General features: G+C 34.9%; 3 protein-coding genes and 1 pseudogene across 3 annotated transcripts; 1 reads left to right on the top strand and 3 right to left on the bottom strand.

Annotated features, from left to right (window-relative positions):
* Positions 1 to 972: 972 nt before the first annotated feature.
* On the bottom strand, positions 973 to 3,683 carry LOC116112910 (pentatricopeptide repeat-containing protein At3g29230-like). Its single transcript, XM_031399024.1, has 3 exons — positions 2,927 to 3,683; positions 1,330 to 2,452; positions 973 to 1,190 (listed from the first exon to the last, which is right to left on the bottom strand). Exons 1-2 carry the CDS (start codon positions 3,584 to 3,586, stop codon positions 1,361 to 1,363), a joined length of 1,752 nt encoding a protein of 583 aa, XP_031254884.1. The 5' UTR covers positions 3,587 to 3,683; the 3' UTR covers positions 973 to 1,190; positions 1,330 to 1,360.
* An 8,671-nt stretch (positions 3,684 to 12,354) lies between these two features.
* On the top strand, positions 12,355 to 16,798 carry LOC116112916 (annotated as a pseudogene).
* Positions 16,799 to 18,620: 1,822 nt separating this feature from the next.
* LOC116112929 lies at positions 18,621 to 19,577 on the bottom strand. The gene is made up of 3 exons (XM_031399059.1): positions 19,338 to 19,577; positions 19,052 to 19,257; positions 18,621 to 18,971 (listed from the first exon to the last, which is right to left on the bottom strand). Exons 1-3 carry the CDS (start codon positions 19,434 to 19,436, stop codon positions 18,770 to 18,772), a joined length of 507 nt encoding a protein of 168 aa, XP_031254919.1. The 5' UTR covers positions 19,437 to 19,577; the 3' UTR covers positions 18,621 to 18,769.
* A 3,564-nt stretch (positions 19,578 to 23,141) lies between these two features.
* Positions 23,142 to 23,846, bottom strand: LOC116112908. Its single transcript, XM_031399022.1, has 3 exons — positions 23,668 to 23,846; positions 23,397 to 23,587; positions 23,142 to 23,316 (listed from the first exon to the last, which is right to left on the bottom strand). Exons 1-3 carry the CDS (start codon positions 23,764 to 23,766, stop codon positions 23,142 to 23,144), a joined length of 465 nt encoding a protein of 154 aa, XP_031254882.1. The 5' UTR covers positions 23,767 to 23,846.
* Between the last annotated feature and the right edge of the window lie 473 nt (positions 23,847 to 24,319).

Raw genomic sequence — 24,319 nt, 5'->3', positions numbered from 1 at the left:
ATTGAAATCCTGTCTGTTTAACCTAATAATGGCCCACAAAAGGTCCAGGGACGATGAGCATGAGACATCAGAGCATAGATCAAACGACGAGGAGGGTTTATTTGATGGCTACTCGAACGATGCGACTCCGTCACCTAACGTCTCCGATTTCATCATCAAGCCTATCGTCACCCAAAGCTCAGGAATGACGGACATGGGGTCAGAGTCCAAGATTAAGAAGATGAAAGTCGATGGCGTTAGTACTGTTTTGGCTTTACCCAAACAGGATGTCAAGGCAAAGAAAATGGTTTTCAACAATGAAGTAAAAGGTAAAGTGAAAAACAAAATGAATACAAAGCGGTTGAGTGAGAGTGAATTCTTGATGCCCAGTTTATTTAAGGCGGCAGGAAAAAAGTTGGGAACGGATTTCACGACGCCTGATTTAGGGATGTGTAGTAGTTGGTTGAAGGAGAAGATGGGTGGGATTTGGAGTGAGAAGGCCAAGGAGATAGAAGTGAAGAAGAAGAAGTGGCAACAAAAGATGTTGGAATTGTATGTAAAGAAGCTGGAGTTAATTCAGGAAGAAACCCAGTTGATTTTGGATCATCTAAATTCATCGAACTGATGCTTTTGGATTGTGGTTTGGTTTGAGCTAACTGAATCTTTGTGTTGTTTTTTAAGTCGGAGAGAGTTAATCTTCGAGATTTTTGGAATTTTGCAGCTGGGACATATAGTCTTACTATAAGACCTGAATGTTCTAAAGTTATATTTTGATCTCTCGTTATCTGTTCAGCTATTTCTGTTTATTGTTACTAATGTCTTTTAAGATAAGTTAGTAAAGGAAGTATGAATTAGCTTTATCATTTCCATTAACAACATTATATTTAAACATCATATTCTGGGTTCTACTATGATGAGGCTTTAATTCCTTAAAAGAAAATTAGCTCGAAACTGGAATGAAGGATTCTAACAGATGTGGTTTAAACTGTACAAGATGACATGATTCTAGCTCTCGCTAATTGCATAGGTAAATACTAACTTTTACCTCAATAAAATTGCCTCTGTTGCTCTTTCAACACACAGCTTTTGGTCTTCCTCTTTGTTTTTCTTGCCTCTGTTGTTGTATGTCTTTCTGCATTCTGACGACAATTTAATGATGACATAAGTGGATAATAATTTTTGGCTTCCCCTCAATGCATTTGCTGTTGTGCCTGCAATGGTTTAAGAAGTTGACATTAGAAGGTAACTTCATGCAAATCAAACTTCCAAGAGGTTCATTTATACTACTGTAATAAGATGGCAAAGATATAAAATTTTTATTATTAAAACTGTTCACAATTGGGCATGTACCTCGAGTCTCAACATATTTAGTTGATTCTCTCTACATGGCCATCTTTAAAAGGCTCCAGATAACCGATTCTAGTTCTTCACTCCAGACATGATGGATTTCTCCACTAACAAACTCATTGATACTTCCGTCTACGTCAATTATACTGCTTCCAGTTTCCTTTTTCATCTTTCTGTTCCTCACCAGTTCCCGGATCTGAAGAACATCATCCCACATTCCTACATCTGCATAGATATTTGATAGAAGTACATATACCCCACAATCATCTGCTTTTAGCTCCACAAGCCTTTTGACTACAACTTCTGCAAGAGCCACATTTTGATGAGTTCGGCATGCCATGAGAAGAGTTCCCCACAGAGCTGAATTAGGTTTCGTGGGCATGGAATCTATAACACTTAGGGCTTGCTCTAATTGTCCTGCCCGGCTGAGAAGATCTATTAAACAGCTGAAATGTTCAACCTTAGGTTCAATTTTATAGTCTTCCTGCATACAGTTAAAAATGACGAATCCTTCAGTTACCAGACCAGCATGGCTACAAGCTGTTAGAACACCAAGGAAGATGAGATCATCCTTAGGAATCCCCTCCCTTTCCATCTGAGCAAAACATTCTAGAGCTTCCTCTCCAAAACCATGCATACCAAGTCCAACAATCATCACATTATAAGAAATGACATTCTTTTTTGACATGCAATAGAACATCCTGCGAGCCTCATCAAGACTTCCACATTTCATATACATGTCTATTAAAGCAGTTTCAACAACTATGTCCATAGTGATCCTAGTTCTCTTTATGTACATATGTATCCATCTGCCCTGATCAAGTGCACCCAGCTGAGCACAAGCTGATATTGCCCCCATGACAGACACCAAATCAGGTCTCACGCCTTGGCAAAGCATCTGCCTGAAAAGATCCAAGGCTTCCTTAGGATTTCCCTGCTGAGCATAGCCATCTATTATTATGCTCCATGAAATCACATTTTTCTTCGGCATCTCATCAAATAATTGACGAGCAGCCACCAATTCTCCAACCTTTGCATACACATCAATCATAGAGTTCCAAGAAACCAAATCTTTTGTGGGCATGCGGTCAAAAAGAACTCGTGCAGAAACAATGTCAACAGTTCTCTGAAAAAACAAAGCAGAGCAAACCTTTGTTAAAACTCGAAATTCCATAAGAAGCAACCAGAAGGAAGAAAAATACTAATAAATCAAGGCAGAACTTTATGAGTGCTGGTTGGGATGGGGAGCAAATTCAAAAAGCCGTTTTGCAATAATACAAAGGTCTCCGTGGCATTATTTCTGACTTTATTATCACTGTTATGACATTCTAATTTTAAATTACAAACATAAAAAGCAAAATAATTATCAAAAACCTAAGGCTTTTTCCCTTCAAATTTCTCTGAATCATTCTGTTCAAAGTCTAAATGAAGCCTATATGCAGCTAATTCAGATGGATAGATTTCTTGGTTGTATAAAAGATCTAGTGATCCTCACCTTTTACAATGGATGAGAAGAGGTTTGATTTAATTTTTCACGATATAAAAATAATAATGGAATAACTAAAAGCTAGCTAATCTTATCTATTATCAAATGGCAGACCTTCCCATACCCATCAATCATAATAGACCATGAAATCACATCCTTCTCCGGCATTTCATCGAATATCTTCTGCGCTGCCCCCATTTCACCACTTTGCACATATCCACCCAATATCAAATTCCAAGATATCAAATCCTTAGCCTCATACTCATCAAACACCATTCTAGCACAAACCATTGCTTTACATTTAGAGTACATCCCAATTAAACCATTCACCACAAAAACATCGCATGAAAATCCTCTCTTCACTACCTCTCCATGTATCTCTCTCCCCTCCACCAATCCCATTAACACCCCACAAGCCTTTAGCACAAATGGGTATGTGTAATTATCAACTAAAACCCCTCTTCTTTTCATATTAACATAAAAATCAAAAGCCTTTCGTGGGTTTGAGGTTTGTGTAAAGCCTTTGATCATAGTGTTATGCATGAAAGTATTAGGTTGATGAGTTTGAGTGAATAACAGCTCAGCATGGTCCATGTTGAGTGTACTAGGTGAAGTTAGATAGAGCAGTAACTGGCTTGAGACAAAGGGGTCGATTAGGAGGTTATTGGTAATGAGTTGGGAGTGGATTTGGAGGACTTGAGAGGGTGTTTTGGAAATTTGAAGGAGAAAGAGAAGTGGGTTGAGCTTGGACATAGAGGGAGTTCTCAAGTTCATGGTGTGGGGTTTTGTTTTAGAACAGAGGACATGTTTTGAAGGGTGGTTTAAGGAGGGTTTTGCATTGGATGCAAAACAGTGAACAGAGATTCAAATTGGGAAAAGGAATGTGGACGGTATCAAATATTCAGCAGTTGACAATCCAGTTAATTAGTAACTTTGTGCAGCTTGCCGAATTCTCCGTTAGTTATTTGGAACACATTTTCCAATCAATCTTTGCTGGATGTGGAGTTCAACTGATGAATAGCGCTGTAAAGTTAGCCATGAAGAATCTGTAGTACGTGAAATGAAAGAACCTCTTTTCTAAGTTCATCTATGTAAACCAACTCTTTTAATTAAGTAAAGGGATATTTAATTGCATTCGTGATTTTAAGTCCCTTAATTTCCTCAAGTTGCTTGTTTGTTTCGTGTACTATCTTTAAGTGTATATGATTCTAAAAGAAATAATTGTTTTAATTAACGGAGATATACCCATCAAACTCTACTCTTATCTTAAGCTTAAACTTTGATGAAATCCTACAACATTATGTCCTATTCAATTAAATTAAGCTTATTGATGTTCAATTTCAAACACACAAAGTATCTTACCCTTATCTCAATTCTATTGTCACACTATCACACCCAATGACCTTTAAATTATCACCATTGCTAATGTTTCTATGCATACGTTCATGTCAGAACTATGTTTTCTCATGATTCATGTCTGTTGGAGTTGTCGACTACTTCAGCATTAATGGGTAACGCAGATGCATTCGGGGGTCCTGCTAGCGGGCGGGGGTCGTGGGAGCAACGCCCCCGAGCCCGTAGGCGGTTTTGGGTTTTTCCATGTATAACCGCTGTATGATTTCTTTTAAATAATTACTAATTTCTTATTGGGTTGGACTTAGGAATAAGAATTATTGTAAAACTATGTTTAGTCTCTTAAACCTAGTATATAAACATACTTTTCTCTTGTTACAGAAGGGGATAGCAAATCATAGGACAATTCATTCATTGTAAACAAGAGAGGTGAGACATATTGCAATAATATTGACTCAGCTGGACGTAACCCACATTAGGTGAACTAAAGTAAATCGCGTGTATTATTTTTTTTGTTTACTGTTTGATTTGTTTTACTGTTATATTTTATTCTTGTTGTTGCCTCTATTTCATTCAATATCTTCAATACTTACCTCCATTACTCACTAACACATATTTAATATCTCTTCTGATAATTTCTCAACCACACCCAATATTTTTTTGGAAATTGAATATGATGTATAAAAAAGGATGTGCCCAATGTTGTTTTGGTGCCCAATGTTGTTTTGGCAAATAACAAAGTTATAAAAATGATGTATTGCACAAGGAATTCTCAATTTGATGATGCTATAAATAAATAAATAAATAACTTGAGTTGTTGACCTCAAATTGGAATGATTTGTGGACCATTAAAGACTGCAATTCATGTGTTGATGACTTTGTAAGATTCAGAATATTTTGTGCTCAATTTTGACATCTTTGCTCTCCACGGCATACATGTCGTCATGGCGCGACATAATTGCTTCTGGACAAATTTAGAAGAACACGATTTCGTACCTTTGTGAAGCACATGTCAGATAACCCGTTGCACATACCAAAATAGAGATGGACACGGAGCTCCAGATGTTAAAGCTAAGAAAAGAGTCATATCAATAATAATTGAACCCATTTCAATCATACACAGACAAGTAATATCAGAATTAATAAGTTGAATGGAAACGATAATCACACCCACAAGTTCGACACCAACCATGGAAGATACGGTCTCCATTATTTACTTTTGAACATTGTAAATAATGTTTCATGTATTAATCAAATGTCATGTAATCAAGGCAAGGTTCATGTATGTGAAATAGTTCAATGTAATAATAAGTGTGTTTCTACTAATGTTACTGATAAGAATACCAAATCTCCTTCTGCTTCTCTAAACTTCTTGTATCGTCTTTTTATATTTTTTACTCAGCAGTACGAGTGAGATTAGTATTATTTGAGTACCATCAAATCATTTTGAAAATTCCAATTTTTAATAAAATTAATTAGTAATATATTATACTTTTTTTTTTCAAAGTTACCCATCTCTTATTCTCTTGACATTCTTATTCTGAAACTCGTAATACCACCACTTCTTTAGTTGCATTTTATTTTTATATGAACATTTAAATAAAATAATCATTATGGATCACCTCCCCTGAGCTTTTGGAAAGCCCAGATACTCCCCTCACATATTTTAAAACTTCTAAGAAATCTCATTTAGATTTTGCCAAATTTTCAGATACCTCCCCTGTTAGATGACTATAAAGTGAAATAGAAGTTGTCAAACTACAAAAAAAATATGTATATCAATAATCCTTAGTCGATGTGGTTTTACATACCTGCCCTTAATAAAATCATAGGTTGTTACCTATAAATTTTGAGAGTCGATAACGAAAATTGAATTGATTTTTCATTTATCATTTGGCTTAGGTGATTTTTAATTATTCTATTTGTTATGTGTTGCAATTTTTGAGACAAATATATGAATTAGTCTAAGAAGTAAAGTTTTTGTTTGTTTGTTTTGAGTTCAAGTTAGGTTTAGTTAGGATGTTTGTGGGTATCATCACTGGAAACCTTTATAAGACTAAAACTCGTCCAACTAGGGCCGCTTAACGATTTAAAGGCTTGTTGCATACGTTAAATACAACCGTGACAATCTACGAAAGTGATTTAGGTTAGTTTAGATTTAGGTTTGCTTTTGTTTTAATTTTTAATCTAAAGGACAATTATTATTGCTTAGCTTGCTAGGGACTAGCAAGAAGCTGGTTGGGGGGTTGTGATTAGTTCTTGAAAATGCCTATTTACCTAGTGGTTTATTTGTATTATTTTGTGAGAATTTAGGTTCAAATTGTGTGATTTGATTTAATTATTTCATAAATGTATTTTATGAGATCACGAGTATTTTATGAGTGTTTTCAGGTTATAAATGCTTAAAAACAATATTCGGATGAATAATTATGTTGGCGATGAAATTTGTGACAATTGGAAACAAACGGTTCGAGAATCAGAGTTGAAACGAGAAAGTTATCCTATTTTGAAGATAAAATGCAAATCCTGGAATATGCTTTAGTTTTAAGGGTGTTTGGGTATTTTGACGATAAATTGAGTTATAGACCTCGAATTGAGATGATTCATAGGCCATTAGAAAGCTTATTTAAAACGCTACAATTCACATGATAATTACTTTGTTAGATTCAGAATATTTCGTGCTTAGTTTTGACATCTTTTCTCGCCACGGCACACATGTTGTCATGCCACAACATAGTTGGTTCTGGACAAATTTGGAAGAACACGATTTCGTAGCTTGTGAAGCACATGTCAGATAACCCGTTGCACATACTAAAATTGAGATGGACATGGAGCTCTAGATGCTAGAGCTAAGAAAAGAGTCCTATCAATAATAATTGAACCTATTTCAATCATTCACGGTCAATTAAGTAACATCACAATTATTAAGTTGAATGGAGACGATAATCACACCAACAAATTTGACACCAACCATGGAAGATATGGTCTCCATTATTTACTTTTGAACATTGTAAATAATGTTTCAATTGTGTTTGCACTACTAATGTTACTGCTCCTTGGGTTATTACAAACGACTTTAAGTTCAGCCACATATCATTCGCTTCTCTAAACTCCTTGTATTGTCTTTCTATATTTCTTACTCTGCATTACGAGATATATTAGTATTACTTGAGTACCATCAAATTATTTTTGAAAATTCCAATTTTTAATAAAATTAATTAGAAATATATTATACTTTTTAAAAAAAAAAAAAGTTACCCATCTCTTATTCTCTTAACATTCCCATTCTGAAAGTCGTAATACAACCACTTCTTTAGTCTCATTTTATCTTCATATGAACCTTTAAGACCACCTCCCGTGAGCTTTTTGAAAAACCTAGATACTCCCCTCACATATTTTAGAACTTCTAAGAAATCTCATTTAGATTTTGCTAAATTTTCAGATGCCTCCCTTGTTAGATGACTGTAAAGTGAAACAGAAGTTGTCAAATTACAAAATAAATAAATAAATTCAATAATCCTTAGTCGATTTGGTTTTACATACTTTCCCTTAAAGGTGTGTTTGGTTGGGGGTGACCTTCATTACTCCAATAATGTCATCTTATATTACTGTTATTACCATGTTTGGTTCTCAAGTAATAAATGATTCTAGTAATCCTCCAATATCAATAGCAATAACTGTAGATTATATAAGGGATAATCTAAATACCACCCATTTCTTAGATATTCTAAGATTACTTGATGGTAGCGTTTGTTTTGGGGAATTTTTTATCATTGAAAAGATAAAATTGGGGGAATGTTATACTAATATGTTTGGTTAGATTGGTGAGTATAAACAATTAATATATTTGGTTGGGAGGAATAAAATATTATTAGAGGGGTTTTTACTGAATTGCCTTCTTTGTTAATAATGTTATTATTATTTAGAACATTATTTTAACCCCTTACATTTAAGAATTTAGCTAAAACACTCCAACAACAAAAGTTTAAAATTTAACAAAATACACCGAACCATCCAAAACAATTGTCGGCCGCCAGCCACCAACGCTGGCCATCACCGACATTCGTCAAAACGGTGCACGACTGAACAAATCTGGCTGATTGTGCATCGATCTGGCCGTTTTCGACCAGATCGAAGGTAAAAAACGACTAGATGGCCGTGGATCTGGCTGAAAATCCAGATCCATTCTAGCCATTAATGGTCAAATCTACTCTAGTCATTAACGACCAAATCTGTGGCCATTTACAACCATGGATCTGGTCGTTTTCGGCCAGATCCATGGCCATTTGGCCATTTTTGGCCTTCAATCTAGTTGAAAACAGCTAGATCAATGCACAATTGGCGAAATCCGACTGGTCGTGTACCATTTCGACGACTGCCGGTGGCGGTCAACGATGGTGGCAGACCACGGCAGTTGTCTTGGGTGGCTAGGGGTATATTGGGTATTATCCATGTAAATACTGAGGGCATTTCTATCCAAACAATTAATATGTGAGGTTAAAGAAGTCATTTCGCACATTTGGGCAAATTGTTTTTTAGTAGACATATGAGAGTATTTGTATCCAAAATGTTTATTAATTAAGGGTAAAATTAGTATGTACAGTTGATTAACCCAATAATAAAAAAATAATACCCTTTCAGATGATAATCGAATTACCTCATATATTACCTATAATAATCACTATTGGTATTGGTCGATTATCGAAATCTTTGATTACTTGACACCTAAACGTGGTAATTACCAGATTAAAAGATAAATTACTGGTGTTATTTTTTATTGCCATGAAACAAACGCTATCAATAATCTTAATTTTGTTACAATTTTACCCTTAATTAATAATAATAATATTATTATTATTATTAAAAAGGGCATTTCAGTAAAAGGCTTCTCCTAGAATTCTTTTATTCTTCCCAATTAAACATATTAATTATTATATAACCACTAATTTATTTCAATCTAACGAAACGTATTTAATATAAGGTTTTCAATAATTTTCAAGGTAATTTATCTTCCTCTTAATATAATATTCCCAGTAATACAACATTTACTAAACCAAACGCCCCCTAAAATTATAGGTTGTTACCTATAAAATAATGTAAAAAAATTAAAAACTTTTCACAACTTGTGTATTGTGTTAAGAATAAGTAATTTTCTTGTAACCTTCTTTTACTTTTCCAGGTCCACATCTTGGATAATAAAAGATAGAGAAACTGAACAAAAATATGTTAGGGGAGATTGGGAGTAGACTTAAAGTTAATATTAGACATCTTTATTTATTGTAATTTCATCGTTAGACTTAAAATATGGTATTACCAAACTGATTGCATTTATTCTAGATTCTTACACTTAAAATAACACTGTTAATAACTATTAGGTTCTGAGATAGATACAAAGAGTGCTATTACCAAACTGCCATTCCATCTTCTTATTATGCATTTCCCTCTTCTTCTCTTCCGCGACTTCTCTCTCCCTCCCTCAACCATAGCCTCAACCTCTAATTTCTCTACCTAACCAGCAACCACGCTTCTCTCTCCCTCCCGAAACCCCAAAGTCACCACTGCCACCACCCACCACCATTCCACCCATCCACCACCATCGTAATCTTTGTAAACCCCAAAGTCAACCCCACTGCCATTGCATCTGTGAAACCCAATCGCACCACAACCCTTCTCCCTCACCAACCACCTCAAAAAGCAAAAGCAAATCCCTTGGAATTTTCTCAAACACTTAGGGGGAAATCGTAGAAAACTTAAAACCAACCAAGTTCAGTCCATCAATTAACCCCAAAAAAAACCAAAAATCTACAGCAAAAATATCAAACACCTCAAAAAATCAACTAGAAATCAAAATTTGTCCTCAATCTCCCACAAAAATCCAACAACCAACAATTTTCCAAAACCCAGCTGTGGTGTAAGGCCATCATGTTGTGGCCAAAGTGGGCATTTGCCTGCTTGATTATAAGAAAGAGCTCGGTTGGTTCGGTCGATGTTCTCTTAAGATATTTCAAATCAAAATATCTTTATTTTCTTCAACAAACAAGTGATTACATAAAAAAAGGGCTTGTTATTGAATGGGTGCAACCCCCTTTTGCAACTGATTTCATTCATATAATCGAGTTTTAGTTCATAGGTTTTTAATCCTGCGTACTCTTGCATACAGAATGAGCAACTACAACCACTTTGATGAAACAATATAGTGAGCACGATTTCGAATCTCCCTACCATTTTCTTCTCTTTTACTTTTGCCAATATGAGTTCACATCGTACTAGCTGCTTTATCAAGGAATTTCCCATCTTAGTAGGAGCTTTCCAAAGAAATAGCTTGGTAGCCACATTAGCAGCATTTGGGATGATTTTAGGCACAACGTATTCCCTTTGGCTATATAATTGTGTGGTTTTTGGATATTTAAAACCCAATTTCCTCCATATATTCTCCAATTCAAATGGTAGAGAAATCTGGGCACATTTTAGCCAAGACGAAGAAGAGTAATGCCCATAAAATACCCACTCAAAGTCAAAAGAAAAAGGTAAATGAAGAAGAAGAAAAGGTTTAATCATGAGTTTGGGCACATTTTGAGTGTGGTAAAAGAAGAAGAACGGATAGAAGAAAAAGAAGAAGTGTTATTGGGTGAGAGCGATGGTTTTTGGCTTTGTTGTAGAAAATGAAAATTGTAAATGACAATTTTAACCGTCAACTGTTAAAATAAAGGAAACAGTGTTATTTTAAGGGTGTGAATTTAGAATAAATGCAACTAGGGGTACCAACTTGGGATTTCGCCAAACCTCGAGTGGCAACATATCATTTGCTCTTTTTTTAACAGAGATACACCCATCAAAATCTACTCTTATCTTATGCTCAAACTTTGATGAAATCCTACAACATTATGTCCTATTGAATTAAATTAAGCTTATTGATGTTCAAACACACAAAGTTTCTTACCCTTATCTCAATTCTCATGTCACACCCAATGACAATTAATTATCACCATTGTGTTGGGATTGTGCCTTGAGTCCCATATTGCTTGGGAAAGCAAGTTGCAAGGGGACTCTCCCCTTTAAATAGACTAGTAGTTTGAGCTTCTAAAACATCTAAAAAAGTGTAAGAAATACAACAAAAGAATAGTCATTATGGGCTATAATTAAGGGAATAATTGTGATTTTTGGGACAGTATAAGGAGTTTGCAATTTTTCTCTTCTAAAAATTATACAGTTGTAAGCTTTTGCTTAGCAGATTATTTGAGTGGATAGTGGATATATGCCAAATTGATTGGGCTGAACCACTTTAAAATTCTTGCGTTTGGTTTGCTTTATTTTTAGATGCTTGCTTTAATTTTTGCGTCTGAGCTATGGGAATATTTTTTCCCAACTAGTGGTGTAGCCCATAGTTCGTGATTTAGGAGAAGGCAAGCTTGAGAGGAGGCTGGATTTAAGAGTAGATCGGCGACTGTCAAGCATCTCAATTTTCTGGAGGTCTATCTATGTTTGAGGTTCCTTTATTTGATGGCAAAATTAATTTTATGTTATGGCAAAGTACGATACAAGACCTTTTGGTACAACAAGGTCTTAATTAGGTATTAGAAGAGAGTAAGCCAAAGAAAAATGATTGATAGAGAATGGAATAGAATTAGAGAAGAGCTATCAGTACAATCAGATTGGCCCTAGCTCTAGCGATAAAGTACAACGTGTTGACTGAGTCTACACCAAAGGGTTTGTGGGAAACATTTGAGGGCATTTATGCATTGAAATCATTGACTAACAGATTATGTTTGAAGATGGATGAAGTTACGAGTCTCCATGATCATTTAAATGAATTTAATAGGCTAGTATCTCAATTATTGGCTATTTTAGATTAGTTAAAGGATGAAGAAAAGACATTGATATTGTTGTCATCTTTGCCTAAATTTTATAGACCTTTAATTCAAACTTTGTTGGTAGGCAAATCTACTTTAAAATTAGATGATGTGATTGTCTTGTTGCATGAGAATGAAAGATTTATGGGATCAGAGAACTCATCACTTAGATGAGATCTGCTAGTTGGAGAAGGTTCTAATCGAGGGAGGACTTAAGAGAGAGGTGATGAATCAAGATGGAGATCTAAAGCAAAAGTCATAGATTACAGTAATAAAGAGTGTTATTATTGTAGAGAGAAGGGACATATCCAACCATGCAGCAAGAAATTAAGGGAGGATATGTTTGCTTTCAAGAAGGTTCAACAGATAAAGGATTGGAATGATGGATGGAAGAATGACGCTTGTGTTGTTGATAATGAAGGTGAATTTTTACTAACATGTCAAGATGTAACTCAAACTTCAATGGGTGGTCAAAAGGTTGGGTTTTAGATTCTATTGCATCTATGCAAGTTTATAATATAAAGACTGTTTTGTTGAATTAAAAGAAGATGGAAATTATGGAAATACTATTGTTGGTAATAATGAGAAAGTGAAGATTGAAGGCATTGGTAGCATTTGTCTCAAACTTCACAATGGTAATGTCAATAATCTTTGTCATGGGAGGTATGTATTGAGTTGTAGTCACAATTTGATTTCTTTGGGCGAGCTAGCTTCTCATGGATATACCAACATTGGTCAAAGAGATGGGTGTGAAGTGTACAAAGATAATATTCTGATTTTGCAAGGCAAAAGGAATGAAAAGCAACCATATTTGCTTGATGAAGGTGTGTTTGTTAAGAAATTAAAAGATAAAGTTGTTCCAATTCCTTTTGTGAAAGAAAAGAAGGCTGTTAACCGAGTAAGATTTCAGATGTTACTATGATGTTTGGAAATTCAAGTTAAGGGAGGAATTGTTGGGATTGTGCCTTGAATCCCATATTGCTTGGGAAAGGGAGTTGTAAGGGGATTCTCCCCTTTAAATATACTAATAGTTTGCACTTTTAAAGTATCTCAAAAAGTATAAGAAATATACTAAAAAAATAGTCATTGTGGGTTGTTATTAAGAGTAAAATTGGGCTTTTTAGGATAGTGTAAAGAGTTTGCAATTTTTCTAGTCTAAAAATTAAATAGTTGCAAGTTTTTGCTTAGTGGATTATTTGAGTGGATAATGAACGTAGGCTAAATTGATTGGGCCAAATTACTTTAAAAATCTTGCATTTGGTTTGCTTTATTTTTAGCAGCTTGCTTTGATTTTTACGTTTGAGCTATGGGAATCTTTTTCCTCAACACATTGCTAATGTTTCTATATGTACGTTAATATCAGACAAAACTATGTTTTCTCATTATTCAAATCATGTCTACTTACATCCATTACTCACTAATACATATTTAATATCTCTTCTAATAATTTCTCAACCACAACTAATATTTTTTTTTGAAAATTGAAAATGATGTATAAAAAACGATGCACCCAATATTGTTTTGGCAAAGATATAAAAATGATGTATGGTAGAAGGAATTCTCGACTCGAATGATGCTATAAATAAATAAATAGAGGGAGTGATATTAATTAATTGAGTAATGCTACACCAACAACCCATTCTCACAATATTTTCTTCCAACCCTAACATGTCAACTGATTAGTACTGTCACGTCAGCTCTTACCACACCCAAAGCACCCAAGGCACTACGAGAAACAAACGATCGTTCTTTCATAAGGAATGGTTGTTCCTTCTTCTTCTTTTTTCTCTTCTCCTTCTTGGAACAACCTTGTTCCTGAAGGAATAACATTGTTCCCTTAGGAACAACCATTCCTTATGAAAGAAATGGTTGTTCCTACAATAAGGAACGATCATTCCTTCCGTGAGAAACGGTCATTCATTTATAAGGAATGGTCGTTCCCTATGAAAGAACAATCGTTTCTTATGAAAGAACAATCGTTTCTTTGGTTTAGTCAAAATCATTTTGCGTCTTGGGTGTGGTGGAGTTGCCGTAGCAGTGCTAGCTTAGTTGTCACGTCGGGTTTTTAAGATAGGTTTGTGAGAATGAGTTGTTGGCGTAGTATTAATCCAATTAATTATCAAGTCATTGACTTGATGTCCCACCATGAAATATTAATAAATTGACAATTCAACTAAGGAAATCAATCATAATATAACGATTATAATTCTTCTGTTATTTAAAACAATAAAAAAAATGAATTTAAAATAATAACTAATAAAAAAATAGATTTTATTTTAGGAGTAAAAATACGATTAACGATATTTATACGGATCTTTTTTAGATTTAGTAAACAATTAACTTATTTTGAGTAAAGGTTTGAATCCAGTATGATAATACTTTAAAATTACATGTTTATTGTTATCATATATTTTATATGTATATAGGACAAATATATGGTCCTTACCCTACGCGATTTTAGTGATTAGATGGTGTTCGTGGTCCAGTGAGGTTGACAACAATGCATATACAAAATCATTCGTCAAATTCACATTTTTTATTAAGGCAATTTTCATATATGAGACAAGATGAAGGAATGAGTGTTGCCTCACCTAATTGGATGAGAGATTTAGTGCTTTTTTGTTTGCATTTGGTAATCCATGACACTTAAAAGCTACAATTTATCAATTAAATAACAATTTATCAATTTATTATTCACAACTCTATTTCTATGCAACTCATGAAGCATATAGCCACAGTTGCTTTGATACTGGCAAAATTTTAATTTATTAACTAACTATAATGCATATTATTGCATTATGAGTTATGCGCCAACCAGTTAGAGGAGTTGAAACAAGAAGCTAAAGAGTTACTTGCATCCACCCTAGAACCTCGCGATAGATTAAGGATGATTGACTCAATGCAGCGGCTGGGAGTGGCTTACCATTTTGAAGAAGAGATAGAAGAGGCCATTAATCTTCTAAGACAAGATGTTGCTGGGGATCTGGCACTGCAGTTTAGACTTTTGCGAGAACATGGTCACCCAATTAGGATAGGTAATGCATAGAAATGTTGTACGCACATGTATACCATTTGGTTAGTTTAATTTGTTTTCTACTCCTGACTTTTGAGTCATCATTTAAAACAGATGTGTTTGATAAATTCAGAAAAAAAGAAGGGAGATTCAGTAACAACTGACAACTCAGTTGAGGACACAGAAGGGCTTTTGAGTTTATATGAAGCTTCGTTCCTTGGATATCAAGAAGAAGATGTTCTAGAGGAAGCCAAAGATTTTAGCACCAAATGTCTAAACAGTTCATTAGGGAAGTTGGAGAAAACGGTCCTAGCCGAGCAAGTGCAACAATCTCTAGAAATACCCTTACATTGGAGGATGCCAAGGGTTGAGGCTCGAAATTTCATCAATTTTTACTCAATATATGATCAAAATATTTCGGTTCTGCTGGAGCTGGCCAAGTTGGATTACAATTTAGTACAATCCATATATCAGCAAGAACTTAAAGAGTTGTCTAGGTCAGTTTCTCTAGTCTTAAGTACTTTTTTGGAAGAGTTACACATGACATTTGAAGTTAACTAATTAATTGCTTAATTTGTCAGGTGGTGGAGCGATTTGGTTTTAAAGAGAAATTAAGCTTTTCAAGGGACAGATTGATAGAAAACTATTTATGGACAATGGGCATCATTTTCGAAACCCAGTTTTCTAAATGCAGGATAGGTTTTACCAAATTTGTATGCATATTATCAGCAATTCATGACATGTTTGATATATATGCATCGCTAGATGGGCTTGAACTCTTTATAGATGCTGTGAAAAGGTACTCATTATGTAGATGATAATCCAGACCATATTTTCGCTTAAATATATTATTCTTTTTTTGGTCCATTCACAGAAATTTCTCCTGTTTTCCACTAAATCAGGTGGGATATCAAGGCCGTAGAGGACTTTCCATACTATATGCAAATTTGTTATTTTGCCATGTTTAACTTTGCTAATGACTTAGCATACCATATCCTACAGCATCATGGTCTAAATACTCTGTCCTACATTAAGAAAGAGGTATATAATATGTAAGCTAAACCAGGATTATATGGTTCGGATTATAACCAAAGTTATATGCGCTAAATTGGAATATGTAAATTGCAGTGGGAAAATCTTTGCACATCATATTTGGTAGAAGCACGATAGTTTAGCAGAGGGTACATGCCGAGTCTGGATGAATTCTAGGAAAATGCATGGACATCAATTGGTGGTCCACCAGCAATTGGCCATGCCCATTTACTGCAATTACAAGGCGGCGACTTAAAAAAGAGTACTCTCAACTGCCTCAAGGGTGGCTATGCGCTGATATATTGGTCATCACTCATTACTTGTCTTAGCAATGATCTGGGAACTTCACCGGTGATCGTTCTGAATTTTCAAACTCAGTTTAATACAAGTTTTTCGCTCTTAGTTTTTCTTGCTAATTTGTTTGTTGTATTGATAGGCTGAGATTAAGAGAGGAGATGTAGCAAAATCTATACAGTGCTATATGATTGAAAAAGGCATACCAGAAGAGGAAGCAAGAGAGAGGATAAAAGGTTTAATAGGCTACTCTTGGAAAATGCTGAATGAGAACAGAAATGCTAAAAGTAACGTCCCAAAATCCATGGCTAAAATGTGCTTAAACATGGCAAGAACCTCACAATGCATCTTCCAGCATGGAGATAGCCAGATGGGATGGGGACATCAATTGGGGTGACTAAAGATATTTTGATCTCATTGATACTCAAACCGATCCCGATTTAACAAGAAGAAGTTCCTTGTAGCCTTGCAGTGAAAGCTAAGAGAAGGAACCCATCAACTTAATCCAATTGCGGGAGAAAACAAGAGGGATTGGCTTTTGAGTTTTATTTTATATTTTATATTTTCTGGGCAATTAGCTGAAGCCACATTCAAAGTCTATTTTACTAGTCTTGCAGTGGATCCTAAAGTAAAAGTAGGGACTAATTCAACTATGCTGATCAAATCAATCAATGAGCTAACACAATCTTATCAATAAACATGCAATCAATTCCAGTGATTAAGTAAAGCATGAAAGAACAGAATAGAAATTGACACAGGGGATTTATAGTGGTTCGGCTAAGGTAGCCTATATCTACTCTTCAAGGCACACTATAGGGTATTTCATTAATCAAGGAAACCAAGATTACAGAGAGTATACAACCAGAAGAAAAACAAGAAAGAACAAACCCGATTAAGCCCTCTCACAACTCTCTATTTTATCTCGCACATATTGGTCTGATTTTATACAGACCAGGACTCTGTTGATCATCCTCCAGCTGTCCAATATGATTTGCAATCGGTTGGAGAAGATGGGCACTAGAATCTTCTGTCATGAACGAAGAGCTAGGGCTAAAATGGGACCAGAGAGAGAGAGATGAGCTGTGAATTCGTTGCAACAGAATGGGTTTCAAGCGCCAGATAGGGCACTTAAGTTTGATAGCCAAAACGACGCTGTCTTAGTTTAAGTTGAATCTGATTTCTTTGACTGATGCTGACTCCACCGTGGCAATTTCAAGCCACATCATCATCACAATGGTCTTGTATGCTTTTTCTAGTCTCTTAACCATAGATTTAAGAAATAGAGATTATAGATATCTTAAAAATAATATCTCGGTGTTCACCATTAAATTCTATGTTATATTGCAAATAGATTAATCTATTTTCAACTTAATCATTATGTTTATAAATATACCTCTAATTAAACGATGAATTCATTTGTGGAATCCTTGACTCAATCTCTAATCCTAGTTGACTAATAGTCAGAGACTCATTTAGGGTTCGTTTGGTTTGTTATTTTGGATAGAATTTTGGAGATAGTATTGGATAGTTGAGTAAGTGATTATTACGAGATAAAATTTAAAAATTAATAAAAAAAAACCCCATAGGTTTGCTAATTTAACTAAACACCCAAATATATAATATTTTTATAAAATGACAAAAACACCCCCACCCACCCACAGTTCCAAATTCTGGCCACCATCGCTGGAATCTGATCAGAATCTGACGTCACAACGCAGACTGGTCGGATTTGGCCAATTGTGCGTTGATCTGACCTTTTTCGACCAGTCCACCACAGATATGGCTAGAAAATGCTAGATCTAGCCGTGAACGATCGCAAAAGGCGTCGTCGTTGACAGCTAGATCGACGAATTACCAACAAGTTTCGATCGTTTGTATGCCGTTGTGACAGATTTTAGCTACCACCGACGGTGATTGCTAGAATTTGGCAACTATGGGTGGTGGAGGTGTTTTTATTAATTTTTAAACTTTTTTTTTTCTGAGGGTGTTTAATTAAATTAATAAATTTAAGGAGCCTAAAATAATTAAATATAATATAATAATATTTCTAAATATAATATAATATTTTAAGAATTGGATCGGGAATAAAGTATGAAATAATAAATCAAATGCACCCTTAATAATCATATTATAGTATATTAGCCACGATGAAAGGATAAAAGGAGTAAAGGACCCATGAAATACTGACAAATTTTAAATGTATAAAAGCAGTGATTTAAATAAATTAATAAATTCCGCCGAATAGAGGGAAAACATAAAGCCATTAACCACGGTAGAGTTGACAAATGGAAATTAATAGTGCTACTACAATACAAATATACATTACATTTTTCTGAAAGAGTGATGAGGCAGTAAGAAAACGATTGATTAGTAAAGTTGAAAACAGTCCTACCACTGTAGACTAAAGCATAAAGGTTAAGCATGGCCTCCATACTTTTCATCTTGAGTAGCAGCAGTAGAAGAAACATAATATGCAACACAGAATAAACCATGAACAAAACACAGAATCCCTCCAATTGATAGAAAATGATGGTGTGTGAACCCACAGGAAGCTTTTGATTTGTTGTTTGACATTGTTCCTATCACCAACATTGACAATCCAACGGCTAATATGATCCTGATGAATATTAATCACAAAATATTCAATACATATTCATAGTAATCACTTAATCAGACAAGTCCATGTCAAAGACATACCAAGAGAAGAGGAGGCAGGCCAAGGAGAGTTGCCTGTTAGGCGAAGCTTTTGAAAACTCATCTTGAGAACAAATGCACATGCACCCACCAAGTAAATTAGAAATTACATGAGCTAAAACCAGAAGTACTCCTGCAATTAACCCTAGCATGAAAGCATCATGGCTTGGATCTCTACACTCAAATATCCAGAGCCGCATATGGTTAACCTGTATAAAACAAGTGCACACGAATAAACATATAACCTTTTCTTTAATGAACATTTTACAGGATAACCGTATAAATATACCTTGTTTTGTGCAACTTCGGCTTGGATGCCAAGAATCCCTGCAGCCACATCCATGGCAACGATTAACAGACAAACGAAGACTCCTCCTACTTTAACCATTTTTGAGAAAATAAATGGGAAATTAACAGAAAGAAGAAGAAATTATGAAGGAAATGGTGTAGTGTGTGAATGAGAATGAAAAGGAAATTAGGAAAGGGTATGAAGAATAAGAGTAAGAAAGGAAGTATAAGTAGTAGGTAAAAGTTTCTTTGTCGAACACAGTAGAAACTTTAAATTTGCTTAGATAGTCTACTTTATCTTCTATCATGGTCTTGGATTCCTTTGATGGGATAGCAAGGAAAGTAGGGTATAAACCAGCTCATGGAGGAGCGTGCACAGGCATCTACCAAGGTGGGTAAGGCTTATTAAGGAATAAAATTTTATTATAATATTAGCTTTCGTTATTATAATATTATTTTTCTTTATATTTTTTATTAACTGGTTGTTAAGATGATTGTATTTTTTTATATTTTTGGTTAATTTCATTATTGCATTTTTTTATATAGAATATGTTGAAACTATATATTATATACTTTTATTAATATTGAATATACAATTATTTATACAATTTATTCAAGGTTTTCTTTTTAAAGTTTATATATATATATATCCAAAATATTATTTTTGTAATCTTTCTACATTATATATAGAAGCTTTAATTCAATGTATATGTGAGTGAATGTTGAATGACATTAACTCTTGGGGTTCTTGTCTTTTTCTCTACAGAAAAAAAATTTATTTTTAAAACAATGATTTTCAACTTGAAACAAATTAGGAATCCGAAGAAATTTCAATTGAATTATGAATTTTAATTTGAATTAAATTGATTGTGTATCATCAAACTAAGATGCATCAAGAGAAACAAAGACTTTGGTGAAAATGATGGGAGTACAGTGAGACCAATCCACGTAGTCTAGGAAAGGAAACAAGTGGACCCAAAAATCAACAATATCTGAAATCAAAAGACAAACATTTCAAACTCAAATTCGGTGGATCAGTATCCTTATCCCATGCATATTTCAAACATTCTCACGTGTAAGTTCACACCAACTACACGCTGGAGGGTATAGTTTTAGGTATTAATGATGACGCATCACTTTGACAACATATTTTAAAACTTATTTATTAAGTTTAAATACTAGTATATAAAATATTGTTGAAGCATAATTAACCAAAATCCTTACAAATTTGATTATATTGTAGTATAACTCTTGTATTAAGTGGGCTCTCAGTTAGTCTTACACCGATCATAATAAATTGGCAATAGTTTGGTGGTGCAAAATCCCATTCAAAATTGCATCAAAAACTTCAATCTCTATGATAGATTTAAGACAAGTCGTATTAATCGTTATCACCGACTGTGTTTTGCTATGTTTGATCAAAATTAAATGTTCAGAGAGATACAAAATTGGACCAAAATAGGCCTTTGGGCTTTGAATTGACAGATCAAAGACTTATCATAATGTCGTACAAAAGAAGATGAACAAAGATCATAGATTTCTCCTTCTGGTATATTTCTGTGGATGATGGGCAAAGAGATTGAAGCAGGAATTATGATTTGTATATAAATGGGAAGTGAGAACTGAGGAGCAGTTTTTATTAGTGAAAATGATGGGCACGTGCAAGAGCAAGTGCCCAAAACTGGCGTTACATTAATTTTAAGCAAAACCCCATCATCAAACCAAAATCAACCATCAGCAAAAACTGAAAATTCCTTACTCTACTGTTCATCTTTTAACACTCAAAATACTCTTAAAACGTACAACAAAGCTACGGACATCGGTATTTTTGCACTAAAAATGTGTACCGACCTACGTGTCCCCTAACTCACACTGGCCTACGTGTACCTTCTCAACTTAAAATGCTATAATTGTTGAGTCATGCTTTTTATGGCATCTAAGTCGAATATGCAATAGTCGAGAGGATTTACATGATCGCGACAAAGTGAATAGATAGGCAGCATGTAAGATGCCATAGTTAAGTCATGCATGAAAATTTTCTGAGAAGCTGTGGTGGTATTGTGCACCAAAGATGGAAGGGAAGCTGGGATTTATGGACCGCCGTCCAAATTTTTTCTTTAGTTTTGTAAAACCAAAATAAAGTAAGGGACGGTCGTCCATAATTTGTGGACGGGCGTCCCCAAAGTTTTTTTTTTTTTTTTTTAATTTTCATAATTTGGTTAATGACGGGCGTCCTTTATTTGCGGGTACTCGTTCAAAATGAATGGACAGCCGTCCATAACGGATGAACGACAGTTCCTAAATATTTTTTAATTTTTTTAAAAGAATTGTTAATGGACGGGCGTCCATTAAAATATGAACGTCCATCCAATATTTAGTAATTTTTATAAAAAAAAATTATTCAATTTTACTTATGGACGAGTGTCCTTTAAATGGGGATGTCCGTCCGTAGTAAATGGACCCCCGTCCATATAATATGGATGGGAGTCCATGTAAGTGAACGGCCATCTATATTTGATGAACGACCGTTCACTAGAAAAATATTTAATAACGCATCTGGATTGCTGGTGTGAGTCAAGGGACACGTAGGTTGGTACACATTTTCGGTGCAAAAATGCCGGTGTTCGTAGCTTTGTTGTAAAACGTAACATATGTAATATCTCTCTAACTCTACACATATGGAATAATATATCAATTTCATTTTCATGTCCATACGTACTTTAATAAGCCAAAAAAAAAAAAAACAAAAACACAACCTGCATTAAAACCTTTGCGTTGGCAAGTTTGTTCGTCAAAATCAACTGCTCCAAAGACAAAACACAAAACCCTTTTGAATAAAGCATGGCTTGTGCCACCGGAGAGTTAACCAATACCTGTAAAAGTTGCTGCCTGTTCAACATCTCCAACCCACCAAGACCTCCAAAACGATACCCATCCAACTCGTTTTGAAGAGCAAGTGGCATTGATTGGAGAGTGTTAACTTGAGTTTGCAAGAATCGAACATACTTATAGGCCTCTTCAAGCGTGGTAGCAGTCTCCATTTTCTTCTCGCATGGCATCAGCTTTTGCAAGCACCGAACCTTGTCGCTGATGTTTTGTCGACGCTGACGAGCCAACTCACGTTGCGGTTGAACGGGAGGTGAGAGTACGTGATTGAGACAGACGGAGGAGTCGAAACGAGGACGTTTTCGAGACGATGAGGGAGAGGAAGAAGAGTTATTTGATTGCAGATGTTGATTGGATGTGACGGAGCCAACTCTGTGCTTGCTGATTTTCTTGAGTTGAATCCCAGGAAGCTTCACCCTTCAAGTGGAGTGAGAGGATTTACATATTTACCAAATGGCCATGGATTTGCCCCTGAGTTACTCCGAACTATTAGAGATAAAACTATGTCTGGGGTAGCTCCGGTCAATGATAATCTGCTTTTCTGGTTCGTAAATCACCAATACAATTATCAGGGTATGTACTTATATATGACTTTAATTAAGCTTTTAAATATCGGTTTATTTAATGATAAATGTATACCTTTTAATAAAAAAATTATGTAGTATGGGCTTTTTTTTTTTCTGTCCATTTTCATTATTGGATTGAAGATCAGGTAAAATAGAAATCCGACTAATTTTAGAGAGAATAGTGGTAAATAGGAATTTTTTTCATTTATTACATAAGCTTGTTTCATTAACTTTCTTAATCATTATTGTCTTGTTAACTACAGATTCAAAGATGCTTGAAGATCCAAAGATGATCAAACAAACGGTTCTAGACTAAAGCATAAAGGTTAAGCATGGCCTCCATACTTTTCATCTTAAGTAGCAGCAGTAGAAGAAACATAATATGCAACACAGAATAAGCCATGAACAAAACAAAGAATCCCTCCAATTGATAGAAAATGACGGTGTGTGAACCCACAGGAAGCTTTTGATTTGTTGTTTGACATTGTTCCTATCACCAACATTGACAATCCAACGGCTACTATGATCCTGATGAATATTAATCACAAAATATTCAATACATATTCATAGTAATCACTTAATCAAACAAGTCCATGTCAAAGACATACCAAGAGAAGAGGAGGCACGCCAAGGAGAGTTGCCTGCAAGGGGAAGCTTGAGAACAAATGCACATGCACCCACCTAGTAAATTAGAAATTACATGAGCTAAAACCAGAAGTACTCCTGCAATTAACCCTAGCATGAAAGCATCATGGCTTGGATTTCTACACTCAAATATCCAGAGCCGCATATGGTTAACCTGTATAAAACAAGTGCATACGAATAAACATATAACCTTTTCTTTAATGAACATTTTACAGGATAACCGTATAAATATACCTTGTCTTGTGCAACTTCGGCTTGGATGCCAAGAATCCCTGCAGCCACATCCATGGCAACGATTAACAGACAAACGAAGACTCCTCCTACTTTAACCATTTTTGAGAAAATAAATGGGAAATTAACAGAAAGAAGAAGAAATTATGAAGGAAATGGTGGAGTGTGTGAATGAGAATGAAAAGGAAATTAGGAAAGGGTATGAAGAATAAGAGTAAGAAAGGAAGTATAAGTAGTAGGTAGGAGGAGCGTGCACAGGCATGTACCAAGTGCTTCAAAGATTAATCGGTGGGTAAGGTTTATTAAGGAATAAAATCATTTTGATTTTGTTTCCTTATTATCATGATTATTATAATTGTATGGGCAAAAAATCATCTTGGGTCTGACGAGGCCCAATAATGAAACAAACATATCACGACTCAAAGCCTTAGCCCAATTCTGATTGGGCATACGCTTAAATTCACATTGTGAATTGCCCATTCTACGAGTTGGGCTATCCCACAAGTTAAGCTAAACCGAGTTTTGACCCATTAGTTTACAGCAGTCCACAAATAGGATATCAGAATCCCATTCTATTTCCTCTTCTGCTAAGATTTTGAATCTTACTCAAAGTAATAAACTTAATCTAATGAAGGCAAGAAATCATATTTCTTTC

The sequence above is a fragment of the Pistacia vera genome, unplaced genomic scaffold (genome assembly GCF_008641045.1).
Source record: "Pistacia vera cultivar Batoury unplaced genomic scaffold, PisVer_v2 Contig670, whole genome shotgun sequence".
Classification (NCBI taxonomy): Eukaryota; Viridiplantae; Streptophyta; class Magnoliopsida; order Sapindales; family Anacardiaceae; genus Pistacia; species Pistacia vera.
Note: the sequence above shows the minus strand (reverse complement) of the source record. Positions and strands in the feature narration are given on the sequence as shown.

Bases quoted from the DNA above. Each gene is read 5' to 3' on its own strand.
- LOC116112910 (XM_031399024.1), bottom strand. From the start codon at position 3,586: ATGAACTTGAGAACTCCCTCTATGTCCAAGCTCAACCCACTTCTCTTT. The intron at 2,453-2,926 runs GTCTGCCATTTG...TTGTTTTTTCAG, and splicing joins TGATTGATGGGTATGGGAAG to AGAACTGTTGACATTGTTTC.
- LOC116112929 (XM_031399059.1), bottom strand. From the start codon at position 19,436: ATGGTTAAAGTAGGAGGAGTCTTCGTTTGTCTGTTAATCGTTGCCATG. The intron at 19,258-19,337 runs GTATATTTATAC...TGTTTTATACAG, and splicing joins CCGAAGTTGCACAAAACAAG to GTTAACCATATGCGGCTCTG. The intron at 18,972-19,051 runs GTATGTCTTTGA...AATATTCATCAG, and splicing joins GCCTGCCTCCTCTTCTCTTG to GATCATATTAGCCGTTGGAT.
- LOC116112908 (XM_031399022.1), bottom strand. From the start codon at position 23,766: ATGGTTAAAGTAGGAGGAGTCTTCGTTTGTCTGTTAATCGTTGCCATG. The intron at 23,588-23,667 runs GTATATTTATAC...TGTTTTATACAG, and splicing joins CCGAAGTTGCACAAGACAAG to GTTAACCATATGCGGCTCTG. The intron at 23,317-23,396 runs GTATGTCTTTGA...AATATTCATCAG, and splicing joins GCGTGCCTCCTCTTCTCTTG to GATCATAGTAGCCGTTGGAT.